This window comes from Pongo abelii, chromosome 5, assembly GCF_028885655.2.
Source record: "Pongo abelii isolate AG06213 chromosome 5, NHGRI_mPonAbe1-v2.0_pri, whole genome shotgun sequence".
In the NCBI taxonomy this organism is placed as follows: domain Eukaryota; kingdom Metazoa; phylum Chordata; class Mammalia; order Primates; family Hominidae; genus Pongo; species Pongo abelii.
This window is the reverse complement of record NC_071990.2, coordinates 112,699,753-112,727,272: the sequence shown is the minus strand read 5'-3', so window position 1 is coordinate 112,727,272 and position 27,520 is coordinate 112,699,753. Positions and strand designations below refer to the sequence as shown.

The 27,520-nt window shown below is 43.3% G+C and overlaps 1 protein-coding gene and 1 long non-coding RNA gene across 3 annotated transcripts in view; one reads left to right on the top strand and one right to left on the bottom strand.

Moving 5' to 3' along the window:
* Nucleotides 1-27,520, bottom strand: part of LOC134761601 (uncharacterized) — a 117,696-nt gene that overhangs the window by 7,700 nt on the left and 82,476 nt on the right. The gene's annotated exons all lie outside the window — the stretch shown is intronic.
* The window catches only part of TRAF3IP2 (TRAF3 interacting protein 2), a 47,560-nt gene that overhangs the window by 15,083 nt on the left and 4,957 nt on the right, over nucleotides 1-27,520 (top strand). Inside the window, exons 3-7 of one of the 2 annotated variants that reach the window (XM_024248985.3) lie at nucleotides 10,698-10,890; nucleotides 15,287-15,465; nucleotides 18,140-18,228; nucleotides 23,679-23,747; nucleotides 24,850-24,966. In XM_024248985.3, coding sequence (XP_024104753.1) covers nucleotides 10,698-10,890; nucleotides 15,287-15,465; nucleotides 18,140-18,228; nucleotides 23,679-23,747; nucleotides 24,850-24,966 — 647 coding nt within the window. Of the gene's footprint in view, nucleotides 1-10,697; nucleotides 10,891-15,286; nucleotides 15,466-18,139; nucleotides 18,229-23,678; nucleotides 23,748-24,506; nucleotides 24,574-24,849; nucleotides 24,967-27,520 lie in introns of those variants that run through there. The other variant, XM_054558040.2, reaches the window with a different exon arrangement.

The following is a 27,520-nucleotide window of genomic DNA, read 5'->3' as shown; positions in this document are numbered from 1 at the left end:
AGAATGCTTTTTCTTAGCCTAAAGCCTGTCCCACTTGAAGTCTCCTTCTCTAGGGACCTTTAAGGACAAAACGGGTTCCTGTGTCTGGGTTAGTTTAACAAACCTGCCTAGAAGCAGAGAGATGACCCAAATGATTTCTAGAAAATGTATTTTTTGTTCTAATCTTTGGGCATATGGGTTCTTCCTTCTCGTCATGTTTCTTCCCCATCTTAGACTTGGCAGAGAAAGGGCTTTTAGTCAAAAACAAAGCAAAACAAAACAAAAAACCAGAAGGTGCCCAGAATGTCATTGAGACTCTGGGATTCGGGCCATTACATGAAAATGAAGTTGCTTCTGTGATTTTGCTGCTTAAACCCTTTTGGACACTTGAGCCATCCACAGCTACCCTACGTTCCAGCCACTCTAAGACTGGCAGTCCCCCTACTTGTCGCAATGGTTCACATCTCCATGCATTTGCCAGGCTCTTCTCTCTCTCCAGGATGTTCTTCCCCTTCTGGTGTGTTTGACCCAGTTTCGATACACCTTTTAAAAAAACTGCTTTATCGAGATCTAATTTACATACTGTAAGGTTTACCCTTAACCCATTTTAAATACAAAATTCAATAAATTTTAGTATATTTACAGAGTTATGCAACCACCATCATACACATTTTTTGAGACTTAGCTCAACTGTCCCTCTGGAAATCTCCCCAGATCACGTTCTCCTTCAGGGCCTCTGCCTCCCTCCTGCTCTGGCCCTGTTGGGACACCTAACACCAGCATGGCATCTAATTATGTACTTGTCTCCTCTCCTTCTAGACTGTAAGCTTTTGTGCATCTGCAAATGCAAACGTGTACTTTCAATTCATAATTCCCCAGGATTTAAGCACAGTGTCTGGCACATACTAGACTCTCAATAAACTACTTCTGAAATAATAATATGTATCAGTGCAGTAAGCATCTCTGAAAGTGATAAAGTCTTAGATTGAGATACAAGGTTCTATCACCATTTTTTTTTTCCTACCACCATTCTTGATGTTAAATCTCTGCTGAGGCCACTGGAAAATAACAAAAGGGCTTTACAGATGAAACACAGGGCTGTGAGGCGTGATATTTTTCTTAGCAAATAAACACTGGACAGAAAGTAGTTCAGAGTGTAAGAAGTGCCTGACCAAAGGCCTGATGAGCAGCTTTAAAATAAATTATAGAAATAATTACAAATGCTGTAATCAACCATAATTTACATATTAGTACATGTATACTAAGTATAAAGCTTCCTAAAGTGAAGAGAGCAACACAGTAATTCATAACTCAAGAAAAAAACAAAGAGGAGATAGAGAAATGTAACTTAGAAGATGCTTGGAAGAAATAGGTAAGAATGAGTGTGAGATTAGGAATGAGGGCAGGGGCTGGGGAAGCAGGAGGGTGTAAGGAGAATGGGGCCTTGGGCTGGAGTGGGAGAAAGAGCCCCTGATGCCTAAAACTGGGACGTGGTGTATAAATGCTGGGAAGTCAACAGAGTGGGAGTGTATGGATGCCACCCCTGCTCTAAGCGCCCAGTCATAGGGTGGGTGTGGTGGTGGATTCCCTTAAGTATGAATCACTGAGAACTGAATGTTGGCAAGGTCAAGGCTGTATTTCTCAGTGATTGCCAGGTTTAAAAGGAATAATTTGTGAGAATAATACCATAAACTACTTTTTAACATTCTGTTATCTGTATTTAAAGGTAAGTTTTCACTAGGCACGGTGGCTCACCCCTGTAATCCCAGCACTTTGGGAGGCCAAGGTGGGTGGATCACTTGAGGTCAAAAGTTTGAGACTAGCCCAGCCAACATGGTGAAACCCTGTCTCTGCTAAAAATACAAAAAGAATTAGCCAGGTGTTGTGGTGGGCGCCTGTAATCCCAGCTACTCGGGAGACTGAGGCACAAGAATTGCCTGAACCTGGGAGGCAGAGGTTACAGTGAGCCGAGATTGCACCTGGGCGACGACAGAGTGAGACTCCATCTCAAAAAAAAAAAGAAAAAAAAGATAATTTTTCTGATCATTATAATATTTGGTCACTCCCAAAATTAAAATATGCCCAGAAGTTCAAAAAAGAAAAGAAAAAGTTTTCATATTTCTGCCACCCAAATAGAATTCCTTATTAGGGTTTTGACATATCAATTTTCAGTGTTTTTTTCTTTGCATATATTTTTAATCTAAACTTAAAATAGTTTTCAGTGACATTGAGTACTTATTCCAGAATCATTTAAAACTGCTTCATTGTATTTAATCAGATGAATCTACCAAATTGTTATGAACCTATTCTTTATTGTTGGACATTTAAAATAGTTTCCAGTTTTCTGATCCAATAAGCAATGCTATGGCAAGCATTGCATACATATGTTTTTAACTGCACTTCCGATTAACTCCTTAGATTAATGCGAAGAACTGTGAATACTTAAGGCTTTGTGATACAGTCCCAAGCAGCTGACTTTGACTACTAACAAGGGAAAGCCTCATTGTGATAGACAAAAAAAGCACTGACTCAATGTTATAATGAAAGTCCCAGGACCTTCTGGAAAATACTTCCCACGGAAAATACTTTTCCTGTTGTTGGAGCTGAAATGGCGCCATTGGCAATCCAGTCTTTGGAGGTGAGCATTGTCCCGTTGGGGCAGGCTCCTTTAAAAGGCAAACACTCCTGACTGGGAACACTTTTTGTCTCTATTGCCCCAGGACCTGCTTTCTTTCATCATTTCACCATCCCCTTGCTCTCTGTATTATTTCCTTCTATTAGGGGGTTGGGGAGAGACATCTAGGATCCTGGGGGCAAAAAGAGGTGTTGAAAGGCAGAGGGGAGAGAATGGGGATAGGAGAGGGGAATAATTCACAGAAGATACACAAATAGCCAATATGAGAATTAAACCAAGCTCAACATCATTAGATTTAAGAAGTGCAAAATTCTTAAAGATACCTTTTCCCCGATTAGTTGTGCAAAAATAAAAACTTTGGACAACATCCAGTGTTAGTGGAGTTACAGAGAAATGAATATTCCCAATCACTCTTGGTAGGAGTATAAATTGGTGCAATCTCCCAGAAGGCAATTTCACTATCACAATTTTATATGTGCTTCCTCTTTGGCCCAGCAGTTTCACTTATAGGAATCTATCCTATAGAAACATTAAACAAGCATATACAAATACAAGAACAAGAATGTTTATTAAAGCATTGTTGCATTAGAGTAAAAACAAAAACAATTACAATGCCTATCAATAAGGGGCCAGATAAGTCATTTGTGATTTATGTATACAATGGACTACTAGGCCCATGTTGCACTGAATACACATTCTGACATCAAAAAGATTAAGTTGAAAGGCAAGAGCTGCAGTGATGATCCCATCCATGTTTATTTTTTAAAAACTATGTATGTTTATATATACATATTAAGTCTAGAAGGATCTAGTGGTGATCTTGGTCGGGAGGGGAGCAGGGAATTAAGAGGAGACAGGTATATTTTCCTTCTAATTTCATATACATTTGTTGATTTTTAAAAATAGCAAACGGCCGGGTGCAGTGGCTCACACCTGTAATCCCAGCACCTTGGAAGGCAGAGGAGGGCAGATCACTTGAGGTCAGGAGTTCAAGACCAGCCTGGCCAATATGGTGAAATGTTGTCTACTAAAAATACAAAAATTAGCCAGCCATGGTGGTGAGCACCTGTAATCCCAGCTACTCGGGGAGGCTGAGGCATGAGAATCACTTGAACCCGGAAGGTGGAGGTTGCAGTGAGCTGAGATCACGCCACTGCACTCCAGCCTGGTGAACAGAATGAGACTCAGTCTTAAAAACAAAAACAAAAACACATAAAAAACATAAACACATAAAAAACATAAAAATAGCAAACAGGTATTACTTCTATAATTAAGAAATGAGTAAAAACTGAAAAGAACAAAGGGAAACTGAGCACGTACAGAAGGCAAGCTCACCCCAATTCACCTTGCATGTCCCTTGGCCCTGGCTCCCATCTAACCACAGAGAAGAGGGTCAGAGTTGCCAGTGCTGATGGCTTTTTTGCAGGGCATTGCAGCCCTAGAATATTCATGATGCCTCCAGCAGCAACGAGTCCCGCGAAGGTTGCTGTGAGGATTAAATGAGATAATGTATTAAAGGCACTAGGAAAGTGGCTGGCTGGTGGTAAGCCCTCGATACTAACAGCTTTTAGTTATTATTGTTATTATTTAAATGCATCCTGCAGCCCAGTTCTGCAGGGTGCTCCTCTACTTCCAGATCCCACTCACTGGCACAGATTTTAAGCATTCAGGGCAGGTGTACAAATGCTTAGTTTCATGTCAGGGCTATAACTGCACTTAATTGCTAACAAAACCACTTCAAAAGAGCTGTTCACCTAAGGGATGCTTGTGCAGTTGGAAACCATGGCTACGTGGCTCTACTCAGCTTTAGAAGAGCATTACTTCCTTACCCATTAATGAATATATAAATAAATAATGATCACCATGCAAATGGCATATCTAAGCTTTTTGCAAGTTAAAGCAAAAATGGTTGTTGGTCACCCCTTTCATGTAAAAAAAAAAAAAGTTTTCAAAGTAGGTGAAAATAAGAAAGGGAATAAGCCTATGTTTTCTCTTCACCCCACCCTCTGGAGAAGTTGGCCTCCTGCTGCCTCCGAATCCTTCCACTGAAGGTCACCAGCATGGAGTTCATGGCTGTGCAATCAAATGAAACTGATGATGCAAATATATTGGGAAAAGAGAGAGAATTAAGTCTAGAGAGCCCTTATTTTATTATAAAATTATTGCTTTCTCTACCGAGGAGACTGAATAGAATAAAATTACGGGTACATGGGTACAATTGTACCTGTGGACCAAAAAAAAAAAAAAAAAAAAAGGGATTATTTGTATGCTAGAATGCATGCACAAAAAATAAACCAGATGGAAGAAATGATAAAGAAGGAGTTGCCTTTCAGGAACCACAGCTGCTTACAGCTGTGGGAGTTCCTGCAACAGTTTATATTGGCCACTTTGTTTCCTGGCTAAACTGATTGCATTATATCACGATTTTTTTTGACAACTTGAAAATCAGATTTTATTTCTCTCTCATAAACTCTTTTAATACCATTCTTAATAAGGAAGAAAAATGTTGCATGTTGTGACTGATAAATGGAAAACCTCATTTAGGATTTGGCTGACACATTCCAAATGGTAAAAGCTCAGTAACATGAAGATCGTGTGTACTCAGGCCAAGAAGATCACAGGATTGACAAATAACATACAGTCCTGGGCGCCCATTCGTGATTGTGCAAGATTTTCATTTTTGTTTTGTGATTAACACTGCCCCTGAACTGAGGAGTTACCATGCTAGCAAATCATTTGTCTATCACATCATCCACCTTCCCTCTCCTACAGAATTAACTCTCTTAATGGAACTGTAGGCATTGGGGACAAGTCCGCAGGGAAGCTGTTTCTGAACAGGGATTCTCAAGTAGGTGGCTGTCGACTCATATGTCTCCCCTTCTCACACACTAACTAGTGTGGGTTTGTGTTTAAAAACAGACACCCACAGACACACAGATTTTCTCTTTCTCTCTCCATTTATTTTGAGCTACTCCTAAGGGAACTGTATCGTATTTATCTTTGTTCACCAAGTGCCTGGCCATCAAGGTTCAATAAATATTTGTTGAATGAATAAAAAGAAATCTGTTCCCTACTTCCTGGGGAAAGGAATGAGCCTTAATCATGAGTAGAGTCTTTGTAATATGAAGCCTTGGAAAAGCCTTTTTTTTTTTTTTTTTTTTTTGGCCTGGAAGGGAAGCAAAGAAGGGAGTCAATGAAATTTGGAAACAGAACCTGTCCATCCACTTATCAATTTATTCAGCAAACAGTCATACACCATCCTTGTTTTCATGGAATTCACAGTCTACTGGAGAGATGGATAAGAAGTAGAAGTTAGAAACAGAATGACAAATTATAAGTGCTATAAGGGAAGTAACTGGTTGTTGGAACACACATTAATAGACAGGTTGGCCAGATAATGTCTCTTTAAGCAGACATCTGAGCTGAAAACTAAAGGATGAGAAGGTCAAGGAAGCAAGGAGCTAAGGAAGCAAGGAGCTTGATGTCATTAAGATACCAAAAGCAAGTCAGTGGGGCCTAGCAGAGTGAGTAAGGAGAGAATGGTGTGCTAGAAAATGAAGGCTGGATGGGCCATGGTGAGGAACCTGGATTTTTATTCTGAGTTAAACTTCTTTACGAAAATGGAAAATTGAACTCCATAATTCTCAATACGGAACTTAGAACAGTACTTGACATGTAGCAAGTGATCAATAAATGTTAGCCATTATTTTACATGAATAGTACCCAAGTAAATTAGCAAGCCTTTGTCATAGTAATTGGAAAAAAATGATTAAAACTTTAGCAGTGAAAAAGATGGTCATTTACCTGATAAACATAGTTTTTATTTAGCAACTTTTCTTGTTTTGTTTTTTTTTTTTTTTGGTATTTTTTTTGTAGAGATGGGATTTCACCTTGTTGCTCAGGCTGGTCTTAAACTCCTGGGCTCAAGAGATCCATCCACCTAGGCCTCCCAAAGTGCTAGGATTACAGGCGTGTCCAGCCTATTTAGGAATCTTTTCCATACAACCAGTCAAATTCCAGACAAAGCTGGTCAGATTCCACTTACAAAAGGGAACGCTCATTTTTTATTGATCCATCGATACTCAGTTTTCCTTTGTTTTCAACAATAAAAGGACAGCATGGAGGACTATATTGTCAGTACCCTAATTTTAAAAATTGATGAGGTGTATCATTTTCATCTGCTCACATAAACTGGCATAACTTTTTACCACAGGTGGCCGTTTCTGAAATGAAAGTTACAGCTAATCAAACACTTAGCCCACATGCCTTGGTGATTTTAATGATATGATTTGTTGCTATGAGACAAAGACATGTTGTGAGGGAAATAATCTGTTAGAAATCATATGACCTTGATTCAAAGGCTTTTGATTAACAGCGCTAACATCCGCTTTCTGGAAAAGAAATAAACCCTATGATTAGAGCTTGGTAGTCCTTTTAAAGCAAATAAAACAATATTGGCCATTCATTAATGGATATAGGAAGAAAAATGGCTTCAAACATTAAAAACTTCTCAAGATACTTTCAGCTCTTTCCTCATAAAGGCTTTTAAGCCCACTGGCAAAGTTTCTCCTCTTTTACCTTGTGTTTCTCCTTCCTACTTCTGGAGGGAGACACCGATTAAACCAAAAAACCCCCAAAACAAATGGACAGCAGAAGAGAATTAAGACAGTCTAGGGCAGTGGTCCCCAACTTTTTTGGCACCAGGGACCGGTTTCATGGAAGACAGTTTTTCCACAGACTGGGGATGGGGATGGTTTGGGGATGATTCAAGTGCATTACATTTATTGTGCACTTTATTATTGTTACATTGTAATATATAATGAAATAATTATACAACTCATCATAATGTAGAATCAGTGAGAGCCCTGAGCTTGTTTTCCTGCAGCTAGATCTGGAGGTGATGGAAGACAGTGACAGATCATCAGGCCTTGGATTCTCATAAGGAGCGTGCAGCCTCGATCCCTCATGTGCGCAGTTCACAATAGGGTTTGCACTCCTATGAGAATCTAATGCCGCTGCTGATCTGACAAGAGGCAGAGCTCAGGAGGTAATGCAAGTGATGGGCAGTGGTTGTAAATACAGACAGAGCTTCACTTGCTTACCCACTGTTTACCTCCACTGTGTGGCCTGGTTCCTAACAGGCAATGGACTGATACCAGCCTGTGGCCTGGGAGTGGGGGGCCCCTGGTCTAGGAGACCTGTGCCCTAGAAAGTATTCATAGATTGTGCAGTCCTAAATGGCTTCTCTTTTTCTGTAAGTCGGCTTTGTAACTATTGAGCCTTCATTCATTCATCTATTGAGCATCCCCTGGGTGCCAGTACTATCCTTGGAGACATGGTGGCAAGAGGACACAGTCCATGCTTTCACAGAGCTTATATTCTAGTAGGGAAGGCAGGCAAGAAGTTGACAGGTAAAAGTCATGCTTACTTATGCAAACCCATGATAGGAACTATGAAGAAAGCAAAATAGGGAATGGGATAAAGTAACTGGGTGAAGAGGCAGGCCTCTTTGGACAGGTGATATTTGGGCTGAGCTCTGAATGGCAAGAAGTCAGTCTGTGAAAATCTAGGGCAAAAACATTCTGGACAAAGAGGGTGGCAAACTCAGGATCCCAAAGGAGAGGACAAGTTTGGGATATTCAAAATGAAGCCAGAGCTTAGTGGGCCAGTGAGAGTGTAGTGGGAGGCAAGATCTACAGGGGCTGGAACCTGATCAAGCAGGGTGGATTGTAAGTGCAATCCACCAAGACGGTTCTATCTACAGCTGGGTTTGTAAAGGGTCTGCTCACGCAAGGCTCATCGAAAAGCAGGGCTGGCCCCTACCTGGGGATAGCAGGTGGCATTTTTTGCTATTTTTTAAACTGAGGGAAAGGAGCAGTAGTGACTTGCTCTGTTGCCCTGAAGCTGCAACTGGTGATCTGGACCCCCTGGAATATATCCGCCCTGCCCTGAGAAGGCTGCCAAGGTGAAGCCTGTATAGTAGACCTTGTCCTAGACCATAGGAGTCTCTGTGGGCCTGTCTTCCATTCTGAGAGCAGTCCCTTCAAGTCCCAGTCTCCTTTGTCATCCAGGTGCAGGGATAGATCTAGGCAGATCTGTTTCTCCTCCTCCCCCTCTTTAAACCCCTACTACTTGTCATGACCAGGCCTAAGCAATATCAGGGCAAGGGTCATGGGGTCCTCCCAGGAGACAGTCTGGAATGGAGGGGCATGGTCACTTTTGCCAGAAGAAGCATGATTGGAAGGACCCAGGTGGTGACATGGGTCAAAGGAGACAATAATAGATTGAGTCCAGGGAATCTGACCACACTTGAGAGACTAGCTTGGGCACATCGCCAGGTCACCCAAACAGTTTCCTGAGTCTAGGCACTGGGAACCTGGAGGAGGTCACACTAGTGAATGTGCACATTATTTATCTCTTGTTCTGTACTTGACGCCATCATTCCCCTGAATGTTCCTTTGAAAACGTAGATGGCTCCTGACTGCTTTGCCAAGCTAAGAATACAGTTCTTTTTTTTGTTTCTGAGACGGAGTCTTGCCCTGTTGCCCACGCTGGAGTGCAATGGCACAATCTCAGCTCACTGCAGCCTCTGCCTCCCAAGTTCAAGGGTTTCTCCTGCCTCAGCTTCCTGAGTAGCTGGGGTTATAGGTGCGCGCCATCACACCCAGCTAATTTTTGTATTTTTAGTAGAGATGGGGTTTCACCATGTTGGCCAGGCTGGTCTCGAACTCCTGAACTCAGGTGATCTGTCCGCCTCGGCCACCCAAAGTGCTGGGATTACAGGTGTGAGCCACCACACCTGGCCTTAAGAATCAATTTTTAGCCACATTCTCAGCTTCTCATTTTGGTTTCAACCTATCAGTCACTTTTTTGTTTACTTGCCAGTTTTATTTTGCTGTACATCCCTATATATATCCTATCTACATGGCAGGCAAACTTGATTATTACTTTTATAATCAGCAAAATAATTTTAAGATCAATGAGGGTTGATCTTAAAAGAATCAAAATAATTTTAAGATCAATGAGGGTTTTTTAAAAACAAAACAAAACAAAACAGCTTCCTTCTTGTCCTGACTAGTTACGCCTCCTCCTGGATCGTCTTACTGCTTATGTGGGTAGCAGGAGCAGTGCTTGGATCACTAGGAGGTGCTCATTGTTCGTCTGGCAGGGCTACCATGTGGCTCTCTTCAGTCCTCTTGCATCTCTCATATTTCCCAACACCTTACCCACTTTGGGCCTGGGCCATTCCCTCAGAGGTCTTCCCTCTCGCCCTTACTTGGTTCCCTGCATCTCTCCTCTGGGCTTTTAGTTCTATTCTTTTGCCTGGTCAAGTAGGCTGCCCTTCCCTGGGGACCCTCCTGCTCCTGGTCCTGGCTGGGACCCACTTTCTCCCAGGTTGCACATTCACATAAGTCACTGCCAGCTCTGGCTTTGCTCTGAGCCCAGCCCTCTTCAAGCAGCCCTGGCTCCAAGTGCACGTAGGCTCTAGCAGGAGAGGACCAAGGGAGTTGGAGGGTATTGCCAGTTGGTTGGCTATTTCCCAGGAGGATGAGCCAAGTTTTCATTAATTTACCTCTTCCTGAGAGGAGAGTGGGGGGTGTGTGTGTGCGCACGTGTGTGTGCACATGCACGTGTGTGTCCACTTGGGGGAGGAAAATACAGAGCAGTGATTCTATATCTATCATACAGATAATTTTTCCTAGCCTTGGGTTCCGGACATGAAGGAAATTGTGATAGGAATGGTGGTGTGAAAGAGGTTCTTCATGGTTGGATTTTCCTAAGTATCTTATGAAAAGAGGAGCCTGTGCAGAGTTTTTTGAAAAGTTTTTTGAGCTTTCCAGCTGGAATACCAAACTGCTGATTTCACAGATGTTTTTATTTAGGACAAAAAAAAAAGTGAATTTCGTGAAAACACTCAAGTAATTAACAGCAGAGAAATACGGCAAACATCACAGAGGTGGTAACAGATATCTGGACCCCTCAGCTGGGATCAAGACACAAATGAGCGTGGAGCTTACGACTCCTTTCACACGAAGGAGCTAGAGTTGATGTTCCCTGTTGTCTTTGTTGTCTTCACCTACAGATGGCCATGACTACCCTCGAGCAGCCTACCAGCAAGTGATCCAGCCGGCTCTGCCTGGGCAGCCCCTGCCTGGAGCCAGTGTGAGAGGCCTGCACCCTGTGCAGAAGGTTATCCTGAATTATCCCAGCCCCTGGGACCAAGAAGAGAGGCCCGCACAGACAGACTGCTCCTTTCCGGGGCTTCCAAGGCACCAGTAAGTATGACAGGCCCAACCTTCAGGCATTTTTAACATGGAAAGGAATTATGCCAATGCAACGAAGATGTAACAGAATTCTCTATAGGTTTGCTAACCCACGTTAGTGAGCAAGTCACATAGTGGAACGCCCAATATAGACTTTTCAGGTCAGGAGGAAACGGAAGCTGGTTGACAAGGATCTCTTTATCAGACGCAGAAAGTCACTAGTGACTAGTCGAAATTCTCTTGAAGGAAAGGCTCTTCAGATGTTCTCCAAGTCACACCCCTTTCTTTTAGTTTCAGATCATCTGAATTTTTAGTCCACAAAATAGATTTTTGATTTTACTATGACTGACTTCCACTGTTAGCCAATTCTTTATATGTCTAGTGTCTGTTCCTGTTTAAGCCTATTTCTTACTTTAAAATGTTAAATTCAATTAATTTTCCATCAAAATTTAAAATTACCTGTTTTTTTCTTTTTTTGAGACAGGGTTTTGCTCTGTCACCCAGGCTGGAGTGCAGTGGTACAAACTTGACTCACTGCAACCTCTACCTTACAGGTTCAAGCGATCCTCCCACCTCAGCCTCCTAAGTAGCTGGGACTAGAAGCACGCACCACCATGCCCAGCTAACTTTTGTATATTTTGTAGTGATGGGATCTCCCTATGTTGCCCAGCTGGTCTTGAACTCCTGGGCTCAAGTGATCCACCCACCTTGGCCTTCCAAAGTGCTGGTATTACAGGCATGAGCCACTGTGCCTGGCCTATTATTTTCTTTTGTAATAAAAACATTCATACATGTTGAGTACCATTATTAGGTCTCTCCTATGCTTCTTCAGAAAAACAACTCTATTTTCATGACTTCAGTTGTCTAACTCTTCAATCTTTTTTTTTTTTTTTTTTTTTTTTGAGACAGAGCCTCGCTCTGTCGCCTAGGCTGGAGTGCAGTGGCATGATCTTGGCTCACTGCAACCGCCGCCTCCCGGGTTCAAGCTATTCTCCTGCCTTAGCCTCCTGGGTAGCTGCACGCCACCACGTCTAGCTAATTTTTGTATTTTTAGTAGAGACGGGGTTTCACCATATTGGCCAGGCTAGTCTCAAACTCCTGACCTTGTGATCTGCCCACCTCGGCCTCCCAAAGTGCTGGGACTGCAGGCGTGAGCCACAGCGCCCTGCCTCTTTAATCATTTTTTTTCCCTTATTCTCTTTGGACTTCCCTTTTCTCTTAATTTATGGATCTAAAATATATAGGTAAAACTCATGTAAATAGAGCTTCCTCATTTATGACAATATTTGGAAGAAAGTAGATTAAATGTTTGCTTTTGCTCAAAAACAACTTTTATATACCACTCTAAAACTAGATTCTGTTTTTACAGCATAGAGTAAAATATGAAGTTCCTATTAGAGTGGATTTTTCAGAAATACAGAAAGTGGTAATTAGTTTGAAAATTTCATGGAAAGAAAAAAAGCCCACTTTATTAACAATGGTGAAGAGGCACATGCCTGCTTTCTCTTTTGCTCAGAAGCCCACGAACCCTCATATTTTCTTTCAAGACAGAGCTCTTTTTTTCTCTTTTTCTTTTGAGACAGGATCTGACTCTGTCACTTAGGGTGGAGTGCAGTGGCGTGATCTCGACTCACTGAAACCTTCGCCTCCTGCGCTCAAGCCATCTTCCAACCTCAGCCTCCCAAGAGTAGCTGGAACTACAGGCGCCCGCTACCACACCCAGCTAATTTTTTTATTTTTTGCAGAGAAAGGGTCTCACTTTGTTGCCCAGGCTGGTTTCAAATTCCTGGCCTCAAGTGATCCACCCACATCAGCCTCCCAAAGTGCTGGGATTACGGGTGTTAGCCACCATGCTGGGCCAGATCCCTTATTTTTCTAAACCATAAATACATGGAGTTTAAACAATGGAATTAGGTAAAATGTGATTTTATAGCAGGATAGGCACTCTAACAGAAGAAATATCTAAAATTCCAGGGAAATAAACAAAATGTAGGCATCTTTATGAAATAAGTTTGGTGTTGAATAGGAAAGAGAATAGTAATTTTTAAAATAAACTTTTATTTTCAAACAATTTTAGACTTACAAAAGAGTTGCAAAGATAATACAGAGTAATTGGTTTTATAGCATCAATTTAAGCCTGTTCTGATCTTCTTGATCTATTTTATCATTTTAGGATAATGAAAAATAAGTTCAGGTAAAGGAGCTAGGCTGGGCATGGTGGCTCACACCTGTAATCCCAGCACTTTGGGAGGCAGAGGTGGGTGGATTGTTTGAGCCCAGGAATTTGAGACCAGCCTGGGCAACACAGCGAAAACCCATCTCTACAAAAAAATACAAAAATTAGCCAGGTGTGGTGGCACATACCTGTGGTTCCAGCTACTCAGGAGGCTGAGGCAGGAGAATTGCCTGAGCCCAAGAGGTCAAGGCTACAGTGAGCCGTGATTGTGCCACTGCACTCCAGCCTGGGTGACAGAGTGAGACTCTGTCTCAAAAACTAAAAAACAAACAAAACAAACACACACATACACACAAACCCATCCAACTGAGGATGGGCACAGTGGCTCATGCCTGTAATCCCAGCACTTTGGGAGGCCAAGGCAGGAAGTTTGTGACCAGCTTGGGCAACATGGCGAAATCCCATCTCTACCAAATAATACAAAAATTAGCCAGGTGTGGTGGCTCATGCCTGTGGTCCCAGCTACTCAGGAGGCTAAGGTGGGAAAATCACCTGAGCCCAGGAGGTCAAGGCTGCAGTGAGCTGTGATTGAGCCTGGGTGACAGAGCAAGACCCTGTCTCAAAAAAAAGGAAAAAAAAAAAAAAGAAGCCAGCTAATTCTCCTCTTACTCATAGTTTGAAAGATAACTTTAATTCAGAAAGTTTACTCTGTCATTAATTTCCACGGTATTGTTTTTATACAGAAGCTTTTGAATATTATCAAGGCCTTAACATTTCTTTATCATATAAGCAATCATCTTCTATAACAACTAAGCAACTTTTGAAACAATATTTTTGGTATAAGAGAATTTAATGCAAAAGAACTGGAATGAGTTTTTCTTGGAGAAATAAAAAAAAAGAAAAAGAGAAAAAAATATGGAATGGGATCCCCCATTAGCTGAAAGCATATTTTATAGAAATTATTTTCTCTATATTAATAAAAATATAAAATAAAAATAATCTTAAGCATTCATATTTTCAAAATATAGTACAGTTGAGATTCTGTGTAATTTTATTTTAAATCCTGTTACGTAAGACTTTTAGAATTCCTGATTACTCCTTGGGTAAAAATATGAAAAGCATAAGCAACAATCTACAAAAACTGGGCATATACATAGAGATTTTGTAGTCAAAACATTTTTTTAAAATTTATAATATGACACAATTTCAAACACACCACAAATAACAACATCCATGTTCCCACTACCCAGATTTTAAGAATGTTAACATATTGTCACATTTGCTTCAGAATTTTTTTTTAAGAAACAAAACATTATAGAGACAGTTTTAGTCCCACCACTGGTTAGCGCAATACCACAGAACAGGGCCACCAAAGAGGCTGCCTCCTCTGGCGGTCAGGAAGGTCGAGAATCAGAAAGCCAACACCGCTGTGACCACTGCAATGGTTGGATCGGTTCTGTGCCAGACAGATCTCCACTGGTGAACAATGGATGCCCATGCCCTGCCCTCGAAACTTGTGAAGCTGGTAACAGGACACTGGGAGGCTTTCTGGGGGAAACTCAGCACCTCGTCACTGTGTTTACCGACAGAAACCACAGAAGCGGCAGAAACGTGCTCTCCATTTCCTTCTGCCCTCCAAATCTCACACGAGGGCATCTGATTGTTCATCTCAGCAGAATGCTTGTGGGAATACTGGCAACCAAAATAATAAAGATGCTATCTAATATGGTAGCAACTTCTTTAAAGGGTCTTCAAAATCACATTTCCATTTATATGTCAACAGTACAAATACTTCTAAATCTACATGGCCCTCTTTACCTTTTGATACATAATTAAATGTTACCTATTATGAGCTAAAAGTCATGTCTTTTTATCTGAATGCCTATAACATCAACCATCTGTGTCACCTGTCATACTACTTTGTTTTGTTGGTGACCTTGTCTGCCCTGTGCATGAGACTTGTTTTTCCAATTAAACAAATCTTGAATAGAGAAATCAAATCCTGCTTCCCTCTTTGGAGTCAGAGCACAGGCCCTCACATGTGGCAACCAGCTGAATCGCTTATTGACTACAACTCCATGGAGCTCCCCTCTTCCTTCTATCTCAGATAAGAAATAGAGGCAGAGGAGAGATAGCCCACTGGGATCTTCCCATAGTTCTAAAAGGCTTTCTGTCCCTGAAGGTTTGCCTTTGTAAAGAATGAAAATTGACTGTAAATGTATTCCTTTCTAGGGACCAGCCACATCACCAGCCACCTAATAGAGCTGGTGCTCCTGGGGAGTCCTTGGAGTGCCCTGCAGAGCTGAGACCACAGGTTCCCCAGCCTCTGTCCCCAGCTGCTGTGCCTAGACCCCCTAGCAACCCTCCAGCCAGAGGAACTCTAAAAACAAGCAATTTGCCAGAAGAATTGCGTAAGTTGTTTGCAACATTGTTCTCTCCTTCTTCTTCTTTTTTTTTTTTTTTTGAGACGGAGTCTTGCTCTGTTGCCCAGGCTGGAGTGCAGTGGCGCGATCTCGGCTCACTGCAAGCTCCGCCTCCCGGGTTCACGCCATTCTCCTGCCTCAGCCTCCTGAGTAGCTGGGACTACAGGTGCCCACTACCACACCCAGCTAATTTTTTGTATTTTTAGTAGAGACGGGGTTTCACCGTGTTGGCCAGGATGGTCTTGATCTCTTCACCTCGTGATCCACCTGCCTCGGCTTCCCACCGTGCTGGGATTACAGGTGTGAGCCACCGCACTTGGCCACTCCTTCTTCTTGTGAGGTCTTGTACTTTGTGATGGCTGGATGATCACTCATCCCTAATCTCGAAGATTTTCCTTTTTTTTTAAGACAGGGTCTCACTCCTGTCGCCTAGGCGGGAGTGCGGTGTGTGATCATGGCTAACTGCAGCCTCAACCTCCTGGGGTCAGGTGATTCTCCCACCTCAGCCTCCCGAATAGCTGGGGTTACAGGTGCACACCACCACACCCAGCTAATTTGCTTATACTTTTACTAGAGACGGGGTTTTGCCATGTTGCCCAGGCTGGTCTCGAACTGCTGGACTTGAGCGATCCACCCGCCTTGGCCTCCCAAAGTGCTAGGATTACAGGCATGAGCCACTGTACCTGGCCTCATAACCTCAGCTATTTCTCATATACACAGTAAAATAAAATGCACTTTTTTGCTTTTTGCTTAAAAAGTAACCAGCATTTTGTATGAATGTTTTTAGTGATTCTGACACCACTAGTAACACTCAAAAACTGCTTACCTCTAGATTTCCTTAAGCACATACTCCAAAAACAACCCCAATGCCTTTCCCTCTTCTAAATGATGCTCTTGAGTGGACTTGTCCCTGGGTAAATTGATTGGATGTCCATGTGGTATTGGACAGGGACCCAGCATCTCACCATAAGTTAGCAGCAGCCATCAAAAACGAGGTCATTTCCTGTAGGAATGAGCAATCTTGTTTGGAAAAAACGGTCTCACATTCTCCATACTGCATCACAACCAAATGCAAACTAAGCCTTTTATTTAAAGAAACATTCAACTAAGCGTAAAGTGATTATTCTTTTTCCACATTTTGCTGCCAGAACCAGAAATGTTGAAATGTCACCAAAATGTTCTCATATTAAGGTCAGTTAGGACAGTAATTTCCAGAAATCTTAAGAAAACAGCCACTACTTGTGAAATTATTATATGATGTGCTTGCTAGAGAAGCTCAGGTAATTCTAATATGCATTTTCCAAATCTGGGAACCTCTCTGAACCAAACCTGAAACAAAGCCTTTGCATCTGCTAATTCCTTTTGGGGGATCTGTGCTGTTTAGTCATTGACAACTCTGAAAGATCTCTATGACAATGATTCATTGCTGTTTTCATTCAAAACATTTTATTTCTGAACACTTTATTAAGATCTTAATCATTTTAACTTTGAGCATTTCTGGAGAACAGATGCTGCCCCACATACATTATAGTCTATAGATCATATATATCAGTCTATAGATATCAGTCTATAGATCATATATATCTTACCATCATCTATAAAGGAAGTCCTCAAATACGTAAGAATTGGGTGAATGTTAGGTGTTCTGAAGAAAATTGAGTGCCATCAATATATCTGGCTGCTTAAATGAGTTAATATGACCATTATGCACACTTCCATTTGGGAGGTGTGTTTCAAAAAACCTCAGTGTAGATACAGACTCGTATTTTCTCTCCAGCCCCCCTTTCTTCTCCATCCTCTGCCCCAAGGGCTTCCTGAGATTTAACTGGTCCATTCCAGACTAAAAGCCAACACACAGAGATTATTCAGCTTTCACATTAAAATGCTAGTCAGACAATTTCCCCAAGACTTTAGCCTGAGAAAACACTGGTTCATCCTGACTGGGTTAAGCTTATCCAAACTGTACTGTCTGCTGCTCTAAGCTGACCCAGGGATGAGTGACGGAGTCTGTGATGTTGGACTGCCCAGAGGCAGTGTCTCTCCTTCAAGCTGCTGAAGTGTTTTTTTACTAACATTTCTGAGCTGTGCTTTGGTCTACTCCAAACTTGCTGGCCTTTCTCCAAAAGTGAGTGGATTGCAGGGAAGAAGGGAGCGGGGAACCAGTTTCTCACTCTCCTCCCACTTGCTCTTGTCAGAAGAGCGAGCTTTCAGGGCAGCGGAGAGCATCAGGAGATCAAAAGAAGACACTGCTGGGTGGCCCCTTAGCAAGTTTTAGCTTCTTTGCCTGCTGGGAGAGTATTCCTTGGGCACAGTGCCAAGTGTCTCTAAGAAACTAGGCATGCCTGATCTTAAGGGCTCGCGGATTCTGGGTGGTGGATTTCCTTAGGCTTGTCTGAGCCTGCCAGTGCTCTCCTCTGTCGCTCTGATTTCCATTCACGCTGAGCAGTCTGCACTCCCTTGGACAGACCCGCTGGCATTTTGGGCCTGAGGAGCTGTGCCCTGAGGACAGCATACAATGCAGGCATAAGCTCTTAGAGCACCCCCAGCCCAAGGCTTCCTCTTATTATTCTAGAAGGACAAAAGATATTGCATACAATTTAGAAGTTTGTTTAGAATAGAATAATTTGATCAGTTTCTAATAAATGTAAAAATTTTCTCTTAGGGAAAGTCTTTATCACTTATTCGATGGACACAGCTATGGAGGTGGTGAAATTCGTGAACTTTTTGTTGGTAAATGGCTTCCAAACTGCAGTAAGTATTTTGTCCAAATAGATAACTGAACAGTTATAGTGAGTACAATGGAGAGAAAAGCAGCAGAAGAAAAAGTGTAATAGCTGTTGGTGTTTTAAATGATATTATTTGATTTATGTGATTATGCATTGAATGCTTATAGATTTAGGTAATAATTATTTTCTAGATTTTAAGCTATCTGAAGTCTCCAGCATTTTTTTCCTGTATGCTGTTTGAGTGACCCCAAGTACCTCTGAACAGCAAGATCAGTGCTAATGCTGACCACATATGCAGCGGCCCCTGGCCTGAAGGAAATGCCGGGCTCTTGCTGCACTTTGTACCTTTGTCCTTTCTCACCAATCATGCGCATTTTGGCTGAGCTTCCCATGATGCAGGAAGCTGCAGGCTTCACCATGGTCACCTGCTTATTTAACAAGGACCTGTTGTTCTGCACTGGGTTATGAGATTTGAAGTAGAATCCTGCAGCCTGAATCCCCCATTGCGCACAGCTGCCATTTTCATACCTTGATGCAGTGATGCTTCTGGATGGGTGATACTGGCCGGGTTTGGGGCTGGTCTAGTCCAGTTCCAGGGGAGGCTGACCTCACCCAGCCCTGCAAGCCCACTGTGATCTTGGCTCCAGAAATCTCAGGAAACACACACTGCCCCTGTCCCCCTGTAGTCCCTTGACACAGTACAGCTTAAAGCCATGTAAATTTTTCTCTATGATAAATAAAGTACTACATGATGCTACTCAGGGGACTGGCTTTCCTCAAACACTGAGATAACTTCTTTTCCTTTCCAGAGTCCTCTTCTAGGCCTTTTCTAGTGAATTCTAGAGAGTGGTGAAAAATTAAGGGAAATATCTATGAATATAAATGTCTATGGGTAAAGAGGGATACTTAGTAACTAAATATCAATTTTAAAAGTTATTTAGTATTGTTTAACAGGAGTTTTTATTTGAAGCTTTCTTTATTCTACAAGATAATTTTTTTTTTTTTTGAGACAGAGTCTCGAACTGTTGCCTGGGCTGGTGTGCAGTGGCATGATCTTGGCTCACTGCAACCTCTGCCTCCCAGGTTCAGCCTCCCAAGTAGCTAGGATTACAGGTACCCACCACCATGCCCAGCTAATTTTTTTTTTTTTTTTTTGTATTTTTAGCAGAGATGGGGTTTCACTATGTTGGCCAGGCTGGTCACGAACTCCTGACCTCATGATCTGCCAACCTTGGCCTCCCAAAGTGCTGGGATTACAGGTGTGAGCCACTGCACGTGGCCAAGACAATTTTTTAAAAAAATGAAAATGAAAGTTCTTTTTTAAAAAATGCATACAACTTATACAATCCAACTCCATAACTATATAGAGACTAATATTTCCCTTTCTCATTGCTGGTATAAGAAAGCACTATAGCAGCCAGGCATAGTGGCTCATGCCTGTAATCCTAGCACTTTGGGAGGCCAAGGCAGACAAATTGCCTGAGCTCAGGAGTTCGAGATGAGCCTAGGCAACATGGAGAAACCCCATCTCGACTAAAATACAAACTATGGCCAGGCGCAGTGGCTCACACCTGTAATACTAGCACTCTGTAAGGCTGAGGCGGGCAGATCACCTGAGGTCAGGAGTTCAAGACCAGCCTAGACAACATAGTGAAACCCTATCTCTACAAAAAATACAAAAAAATTAGCCGAGTATGGTGGTGCATGCCTGTAGTCCCAGCTACTTGGGAGGCTGAGGCAGAATTGCTTGAACCCTGGAGGTGAAGGTTGCAGTGAGCCGAGATCTCGCCACTGTACTCCAGCCTGGGTGACAGAGCAAGGCTCTGTCTCAAAAAAAAAAAAAAAGTTGGCATGGTGGTGTGCGCCTGTAGTCCCAGCTACTTGGGAGGCTGAGGCACAAGAATTGCTTGAACCTGGGAGGTGGAAGTTGCAGTGAGTCGGCATCACACCACTGCACTCCAATCCAGCCTGGGCAACAGAGCAAGAGTCTGTCTCCAAAAAAAAGAAAAAAAGAAAGCACTGTGGCAACTGTGACATAAAATCAAATTACACTGGGTGTGGTGGTGCGTGCCTGTAGTCCCAGCTACTTGGGAGGCAGAGGTGGGAGGATGACTTGAGCCCAGGAGTTGGAGGCCAGCCTGGGCAATATAGCAAGACCAGGTCTGTAATATAAATAAATACTAAGACATAAGGCCAGCATTTCAGAAAAGATCTTACTTTTTGTCATTTCCAAAGACACATACGGATTGCCCCTGGAGGAGAGCTTAGGTTTTGTTTGTTTGTTTATCTTAGCAACCAGGGGCCACTTAGGCAGAATTTAAATCTGTCCCTGACCCTCATCTCTACAAAGACTTGTGGTAGAAATCACAGAGCCCGGTCCTGGACAGCTAAGTTATTATTGAAACATCTAGATCCCCTTAGTGGAATGAAACACTTCATGAGTAATTTAAGGAGAGTGTAATAAAGGGCCTATTACAAAGCTTTGGGTAGGTTTTAGAGAATCCAATTTTATTGGGGATAGTGCAGTATTCTGGCACTAGCAAAAGCAGGGAGTTGTTACTGCCCCTAGGTCTAAAGAGTCAAAGGAGGAATTCTTACTGGAAGATGAAGAGGATGGCTATATTAGTTTGCTAGGATTCCTATAAAGTACTACAGACTGAGTGGCTTAAGCATAGAAATTTATTTTCTCACAGTTCTGGAGGCTGGAAGTCCAAGATCAAGGTTTCAGCAGGGTTCATGTCATCCTGAGGCCTTTGTCCTTGGCTGGTAGCTGGCTGTCTTCTCCTTCTGTCCTCACATGGTCTCTCCTCTTTGTGGACACATGTCTGTGTTCTAATCTTGTCTTCTATGGACACCAGTTCTGTTGGATTAGGGCCCACACATATCACCTCTCTTTACCCTAATTACTTCTTTAAAAGTCCTATCTCCAAATACAGTCACATTCTGAGGTACTGGGAGATAGGGCTTCAACATAGGAATTTTGGGAACACAATTCAGCCCATAATAGTAGCTGTGTGGAGGAATGATCATAACAGGAGCTATGGACTTTGGGAGAGACTTGGAGAAACGAATGAAAGATATCCAGCTCATTGCACCACCCAGGATGTCCACTACAGTAGCTGGGAATAATTTAGAGTGCTTGGATAATAACAATAATCACTATTTTTTATTAATTTTTTTTGAGACAGGGTCTTGCTCTGTTGCCCAGGCTAGGGTGCAGTGGCACGATCTTGGCTCACTGCAACCTCTGCCTCCCAGGCTCAAGCAACTCTCCTGCCTCAGCTTCCTGAGTAACTGGGATTACAGGCACCTGCCACCAAGCTCAGCTAATTTTTTTTTGTATTTTTAGTAGAGACGGGTTTTCACCATGCTTGCCAGGCTGGTCTCACACTCCTAACCTCAAGTGATCCACCCCCCCTCAGCCTCCCAAAGTGCTGGGATTACAGGCGTGAGCCACCACGCCCGGCCAATTATCACCATTTATTGAGTGCTTATTTCCTGCCTGGCATTATGATAGGCCTTTTCCATGTTAACTCATTTTAGTTCTCACAACCACCCTAGGAAGTCAGTTTATTAACTACATATTACAAGTGAAGATAAGATTTAGAGAGTTTTAGTAACATTTCCAAAGTCATGCAGGTGGGAAGTGGCAAAGCCAAGACAGAACCCAAGCTGTCCATTTCTTCTCAACCCTGACACTATATTGCTTCTCTCCCATATAATAGCAATGGATTAGCGACACAGTCACAGAAAGCTACAAAAGCGTTCTCAAGAGTAGTCGCTGGCCATCACACATTTGAAAATGGGAGTCATCTAAACCAAAATAACAGCCATTCCATTTTTCATGTAAAGACACATATTCTGAACTCTGTACTCTATGTATGTGATAGTTCGGTATACACAGGGCACGGTCTCTTTCCGTAGGAGGCTTAGCATCAGGTTGAAGAGACACAGCAGACATACATGAAACATGTCCTGAATAAAAGAATGTTATCATATGTGTTAATTGTCCAGTATCATTAGTGGTCACAATGGGGTAGAGTTAGGTGAAGTGAGGAAGAGGAGGAGATTGGCATGCGGGAAGGATTCACAGAGCAGGGGGGCTTGTGCTGTGCCTTTAGGGTACAGGGGACTCCAATGTGGGGAGTAAAGTAGACAGGACATGTGAGGAAAAGAGAGGCCAGGCTGGATCATGGATGGCACAGAAGGCTTGCTGAAGGACTTGGACTTGACTTGATCAGTCCTAAACAGTGGAGTGACATTTATTATTTATTTATTTTTTTTGAGACAGGGTCTTGGTCTTTTGCTCAGGCTGGGATGCAGCAACATGATCATAGCTCACTGCAGCCTCTACCTTCCACGCTTAACCCATCCTCCTGCCTCACCCTCCCGGGTAGCTGGGACTACAGGTTCATGTCACCATGTCTGGCTAATTTTTTGTATTTTTTGTAGAGATGGAGTATCGCCGTATTTCCCAGGCTGGTCTCGAACTCTTGGGTTCAAGTGATCTGCCTGCCACGGCCTCCCAAGTGCTGGGATTACAGGCATGAGCCATTGTGCCTGGCCTGGAATGACATTTAGGATAAGTAATCTGGGAGCAGTGCAGCTGAATCACATAACCCCTCCCCAGGGACACTCTCCCTGAGTCACCCATTCCAGTATATAATCCCTCTTCCCATTAAGAGCACCTCGTAAACACACACATGCACGCACACATGCACACACACACACACACTGCAGTATAAGCCTGAGCCCAAGAAGGGCCTTCTTATTTGGTTTCTTATAAAATAAAAAATAACTGATTTTCTCCTTTTAAAATACCCCTTCAAAAACTTGAACACTGATAGTAAATATCAGTCTTTTCAAGGCCTAAGAGTTCTACTTCTGACTTTCATCATAAACCTCTTCCCTACCATTTCAGTAATTGTTTTTGTGACTGTTCCTTGGCTCTGCTCCAAGTTTCATACAATCCTTTTGAAACATATAGATTGAAACAGTACATAATACCATAATAATGACCTCACTAATGCAAGTAAAGCACCACAATTGTATCTCAGTTACTTGTATGCCACACATCCATTAAAATGTTCCAGAATTATGTTTGCCTTTCAAATTTCTAAATTACAGATATATAATGTATGTATGTATATTGCTGGCTTATATCCAACTTAGTGGTATACCATGTCCCTCAGATTTTTAAAAACCTGATTATTGTGTAGCCATAGATATATTTTGATGTGTATCACAATATCCTAATTATGGACATAATATTAACTACTTAAATGCCTACTAATGTTGAAATAGGGAATATTTTCAGAAAATTATATTTTGTTTTTTAGACCTATGTGCTCCTCCTTGCAAAAAGCATTAGTTAAGTTTTGGAGCTTTAAATGTATATAGTATCCTGTTTTCTTCCGCTCTGCATCTTGAGAGAACCTCTCATTAAGGGCCAACTCCCACATCTTTTTTTTGCAGATTGACATATTTGAGGATAGAATCCGAGGCATTGATATCATTAAATGGATGGAGCGCTACCTTAGGGATGTAAGTACATTCCAAAAACCAGAGTTTGTTTTCTGGTGAGAAAGACAATGAGCTTATGAAGTTGTTTTATCAAAGAAACCCTGGCATACCCACCTAAGTCTGAAGCTGAGAAAGCCCCAACAAAGCCTCCCTTGTTGGAAGCCGTGCAAAGACTTGGAAAGGAAGGATGGAGTCGCCCTCTTGGACATGCACAGGCAGGAAATAACGGTCAAACCAGACACAGGTGGTTGATAACAATCAGAGGAAACAATCTTTTGATGAGAATAGGAAAGAAGGAAATGAAGGCGGAGAGTAGGGAGAGAGCAGCAGAATTCAATTTAATCTGAGGCCACCCCAAGTGTTTTGTAGAATTGGGCTGAAGAGGTTTCCTAGGCAGCCTCGCAGGCTGCACAGCACACCACCCCCGAGGTGCCCACGCGCAGCCCCGTGATTTGTTCTCCACTGACAGAATCTATACCAGCCACTGGGACACGTTGTGCTTTAACAAGATCGAAATTGATTGCTGCCAGCGTGTCCGTGTCGGCTGCTTCTTTCGGAGGGAGCCAGTGGGGGGACGGGAGTCTCAGCAGGCTGGGGTGTTGCACTTTTCCTTTTGTCTGCAGCCTGATGTTTGCTTTGTGCTGAAGGGTCTGTTCCTACTGACTGTGCTAATGTGTACACACAGAAGACAGGGCAGTCAAGAGTGCAGTGACTGGCAGCTCAGAACCAGCTGGAGGGAGGGAGGGTGCTTCTTACTGTTGGTGTTGCAGTGCCTTTTTGCCACGACAGACTCACTCAGTGATTCGAGCTTTCGTTAGAGGTTTATTAGTGATGGTTGTGGAAAATGGTAGGCAAAAGCACATCTATTTGAGAGAGCCCCTCTCTGAGCCATGTGCTCTGCATGTTCGAGGTGGGGCTGGGCTGGAGGCAGAAGGGAGAAGCAGAGACAAGAGTCTGCCTGAGTGGGGGCCAGTGCTTCTCTTTCTATGGAGAATGAGCCTGGCCCTCCACCCCGTGTGTCAGAGAATGCCCACAGTCCTGCTGGCCAGATTCCAGCCTGCCTTCACCAAACGGACCACACTTTACACTTCCATAAACATGCCTTTCTCCCTCTCATTAACAGAAGACCGTGATGATAATCGTAGCAATCAGCCCCAAATACAAACAGGATGTGGAAGGCGCTGAGTCGCAGCTGGACGAGGATGAGCACGGCTTACATACTAAGTACATTCATCGAATGGTGAGTGGGGAGGGGATCACAACACCTCACTGTCCCCTGGGGATGGATACCTTGTCCAGGGAAGTCCCATTCTTTCCTAGAGACCAACTGAAGGCAGCATGATGCTGGGTGAAGAGTCTAGGCCTGCCATGTCAGGAGAGGGACTGTTGGTTCTGGCTCCATCTACCTTAGGGACTGTGGGCAAGTCCCTGCACCTCTGGGACTCAGTTGTTCCTATCAGTTGCAAGGGGAGAGCAATCTGTGATCTCTAGGATCCAAGATTCTGGAAAGATGTGCTCTGCTGGCTTGGCTGTTTACCAGCAACTATGAAGTCCTAGGAGGCAGGAGACAGGGCGGTGAGGAGGGCTGGCCCCTGCAGCTGTATCAGGTTCTGTGCCCTACCTTTTCAGAAATGCAGGTGGCGTAGTGAAAGGGACACCTGCTGTTGCATCATGTGGGCCTGGTTAAAGTTGGCTTCCTCATGTACAGGCTGTGTGACTGTGGCCCCACTGCTTAAACTCTTTGTGCCTCAATGTCCCTATTCACAAAATGGGTTGCTAATACTTACAGGGTTGTCGTGAAGATGAAATGAAATGTTTTCAAAATATCTGGTGCATATCAGATGCTCAAACAAGGGAAGGGAGTGTTCTTAGCTCATGACAGGTGGGGAACTATGGGGCCTGGTTATATTCAAATCAGTGGGAGACATTTAGGATATTAAACTTATTCAGCATGGGATAAAATTAGAACATTCTGACCGAAACAATCACCCAGCTTTGGAACTGGCTGTTTTATGGGCTACCAATCCTCCTTCTCCCCATGATTATAGAGACGCTGTGGAGACAGTTTCTGCTTGACTAGGATGCGGTGCTACACTTGTGACTTTCAGGCTGTTCTGTGGAGTTCCCAATGGGTGTCCATATGTGCTGGAGGAGGGGCTGGGTCTGTGCCTCCCACCCCCACCTCACCCAGAGCTGTTCTGTACTTCTCAGGCTTGTTTGTTGTCCGAGGATTCTGAGATTTAAAAAGGCTTGGAAAATCACTGGACTAGAACTGATAAGCTCCATTTCAGCTCTAACACTTCATGAGGGGGAAGGCACCTGGAATGGGCATAGAGTGTCACTAAGATGGGAAGATGGGGAGGACACAGTCAGGCTGTCTCGGGGCACACAGCTTTACCTCAGGGGAAGCAGACGTAGGTCCCAGGTCTGTCCTGTGGGTCAGCAGTGTGGGAAAGGAGGAGGGTGTGTGTTCCCCATCTGAGTCTTCATGGTCTCTGTCTCCCTTTCCACCAAGTGCAGACCACTCATGTGAGCTCACAACCAAACCGAAGGAAGAGCCAAGGCAAGGTGATGAGGTTAAAAAGTGAGGCCAGGGAGTCAGGAGATAAGGCTCCCTCCTCTTCTGGTCTCAACCAGTCTCACAGCCCTTGTACAGTGCCCTGGAAAGGTATCATTTCTGGGAGTAAACTGCCTTAAAAGGTCATGGCTGTCTCTGGGTGCTGCCGGCCCTTGGTTGTCTGATGCACGTCTGCATGGCCTCAGAGCACCCGATGTCCTGTCTGCATCTCTAGGAACCTGCCAGTCTCAGAAGCTGACAGCTGGTGTGTGGGAAGGGCTCGAGGCCTCAGCCAGTTCCTAAGGAAACCTGTCTAGCTCTGTGGGTGTGTGGTGTAGCCAGGCAGTAATACACAGCTTGGCCTCAGAGCTTGTCTGACTGTACCAACTGGAACCAGACTGTCACCAAACTTGGTTTCTTGGGCCACAATGTCTTGGGCCCTTACTCATCACAGAAGAGGTCAAAGAGGTCAGATACAGAAGTGCCTTCCTGACTGCCTGGCTGACTTCCTGCACCCCTCTAGGCAACAGAAAACCCTGGAACAATAAGAACTTGGCCATGACAGAGGTAGTGCAGAGGTACTGATGAGTAACTGCATCATAGAGCGAATTAGTTTACAGAAACTCAGTATCTGGAAGGGTGAGAGAAAATAAAAATGCACTGCTGCTGGCTGGCCCCTCCACAGGCTGGGCAGCCTAGTGCACAAACCAAACTTCACAGTATACGGAGTCCTAGAAGTCAAACAAAACTCAGTGCTTCACTTGTAACTTATGCACCGCATCCCCTTCCTTTCATGTGTACTTGGTGCTGGTGTGGTGGGTGCTTCTAGCTGCACAGTACTTGGGTCATTTTAAAATATGTTCTTGGTGTTATCTTATGGTTTTTAGAGAGAGGTAGTTCCGAAAAAAACACCTTGTGGAGGATTTGTGTGTGTTGTGTGATCGTGTGTGTGTGTGTGTGCGTATGCGACTATGTGAGAGTGTGTGTTTATGAGGGGTTTCTATGGTGATTTCAATAACCAGCCATCACCACTGTCACTTTCTTCTCTGTTCTGTTATTTCCATGCACAATGAAAACTTCTCAGTTATAAAAATGAATTGGAAGATGAAATGGCTGGAAACACATAATTCCTCGTCTCCTTCTCATCAGATGACTGAAAACTTTGTGCTGGTCACAGGATTTGGAAGACTCTAACTCCCCTCCTATTGAAAAATCTGATTTTTGAGAGAGTTCTTGG